Below are 1,119 nucleotides of genomic sequence, written 5' to 3'. Positions count from 1 at the left end.
TTTTTATGGCAACATCCAACAGGTCATAACTTACATAGTCAAACTTCTCGGCCTTGTTGACACCTGGCTGTAGAGAATGAGAAACACAACAGTACAATTTACCAACCGAATACTTTTGCGTATTCTAGCTTGTATTGAAGAACTCTGGGAACCTAGAAAACACAAGTCACATACACCTAGTGTAAAGGGAACTTTTAATAGACTGGATTCAGTCCAGACCAGTAATACTCCTGCTCATAGCTTCACAAGGTCAGTCTGCTACACGTGTAACAGATGCACTGGGTCTGTCCACACAGAGCTGAATTCTGGGTCAAAGGTTTGTTAGATCAAATTAAATCTTGGCCCAGTCCACATGTCAATACACGTGCATATATCAGTGCTTATTAGGGAGTCGTGCAGAGTTGATTATCAGAAAACAAGCAAATACTGTTAACGCAAACCAACTTGACACCAAACTCAAATTCACCAGAAAATATTTATATACAAATTCCCAGAAAAAAAAAAAAAATTGTATTTGTTTACCTTAATAAGTGAACTGATGACAATTGCTCCAGCATTGACCATGGGATTGTGAGGTTTATCTAAGAACAGAAAAACAGCATCAGTTCATTTAATGATTTAAATTAAATTAAAATAAATTATTATTAATTTTTAAGTCATTATTGCTTTTTAAATATATTAGAATGATACATTTATTTAGATTTTTTTTCCTAATGAGATTATTGCCAGTACAGAAACGTTCTGTCTGATAAGATATTCTACACAACTCGTTTGATAATGATAATCTATGACATTTTCCCACCCACCTTCTTCATCCAGGGAGAGTTTGTTGAATTTGAATCCACTGGGCTCCTTCCCAACGTAGTGGTGCACACGCTCTGTGCCGTGTTCGTGTACAGCGATGGCATATTCCAGCGGCTTCACGCACGACTGCAAGCAGAACGGCACCTTTGTGTCTCCCACTGAGTGTCTGAATTCCAAGAGGTGATTTAAAAACCATCACTGCATATTTTAGAAAAGCTGAGGTCAGATTTATCTATTTACCTTTGTCCATCCACTGTGCAGAGAGAGACGCCCCAAAGATCAGGACTAAACTTGGTCAGATGGGGAATGTATTTT

At 37.9% G+C, this 1,119-nt stretch overlaps 1 protein-coding gene across 1 annotated transcript in view; it reads right to left on the bottom strand.

Moving 5' to 3' along the window:
* The window catches only part of LOC107578069 (glutaminase kidney isoform, mitochondrial-like), a 6,833-nt gene that overhangs the window by 4,095 nt on the left and 1,619 nt on the right, over positions 1-1,119 (bottom strand). Inside the window, exons 3-6 of the mRNA XM_016264062.1 lie at positions 1,045-1,116; positions 807-970; positions 523-581; positions 35-67 (exon numbers count right to left, since the gene is read on the bottom strand). Of these exons, the coding sequence (XP_016119548.1) occupies positions 35-67; positions 523-581; positions 807-970; positions 1,045-1,116 (328 nt within the window). The remainder of the gene's footprint in view (positions 1-34; positions 68-522; positions 582-806; positions 971-1,044; positions 1,117-1,119) is intronic.

This window comes from Sinocyclocheilus grahami, unplaced genomic scaffold (assembly GCF_001515645.1).
Source record: "Sinocyclocheilus grahami isolate Dianchi unplaced genomic scaffold, SAMN03320097.WGS_v1.1 scaffold8645.1, whole genome shotgun sequence".
Lineage (NCBI taxonomy): Eukaryota > Metazoa > Chordata > Actinopteri > Cypriniformes > Cyprinidae > Sinocyclocheilus > Sinocyclocheilus grahami.
Note: the sequence above shows the minus strand (reverse complement) of the source record. Positions and strands in the feature narration are given on the sequence as shown.